Below are 471 nucleotides of genomic sequence, written 5' to 3' on the forward strand. Positions count from 1 at the left end.
CACACACACACACACACACTACCTGCGCGCCAAAAAGACCAGCAGTAGCACAAACCAAGCAATGACCAGACAGATAGCTGACAGAGGCAGCGCCATGCCCATCCAATTACTGTAGCTCACAGGAGACCCGTTCTTTGTCTCGTTGTCCAGGCGATAACTGTCGTAGAGTCTGAGAAGGGGAGGGGTGGGGGTGGGGGGGGTGAGATAATAATATGTGAAGTGTGCTGACAAAATGAGTTACTTCTCAGATTCAAGTCTTATGGAAGTAGAAACATCATCCTTATAAGCGAAGTTTTACAATTTATAAGTAGGAAATAATAAGAGGCATGTTCTACATAAAAGTAGAGCATCAATAGAAGAACTACTAATTTGAACTCGGTGTTTATTTTGTGGCAACATCTCCTTCTGTGGACTGCGAGAAGTAACTCATTTTGTCAGCACGCCACACATATGTTAAAAAAGGGAGGGGAT

General features: G+C 43.9%; 1 protein-coding gene across 1 annotated transcript in view; it reads right to left on the reverse strand.

The window, feature by feature from the left end:
- Positions 1-163, reverse strand: part of LOC106014075 (solute carrier family 13 member 1) — a gene marked incomplete at its 3' end in the record, with an annotated part of 1999 nt that extends 1836 nt beyond the window's left edge. The window contains 1 exon segment of the mRNA XM_013091114.1: positions 23-163. Within this exon segment, the coding sequence (XP_012946568.1) occupies positions 23-102 (80 nt within the window).
- Between the last annotated feature and the right edge of the window lie 308 nt (positions 164-471).

This window comes from Aplysia californica, unplaced genomic scaffold, assembly GCF_000002075.1.
Source record: "Aplysia californica isolate F4 #8 unplaced genomic scaffold, AplCal3.0 scaffold02156, whole genome shotgun sequence".
Lineage (NCBI taxonomy): Eukaryota > Metazoa > Mollusca > Gastropoda > Aplysiida > Aplysiidae > Aplysia > Aplysia californica.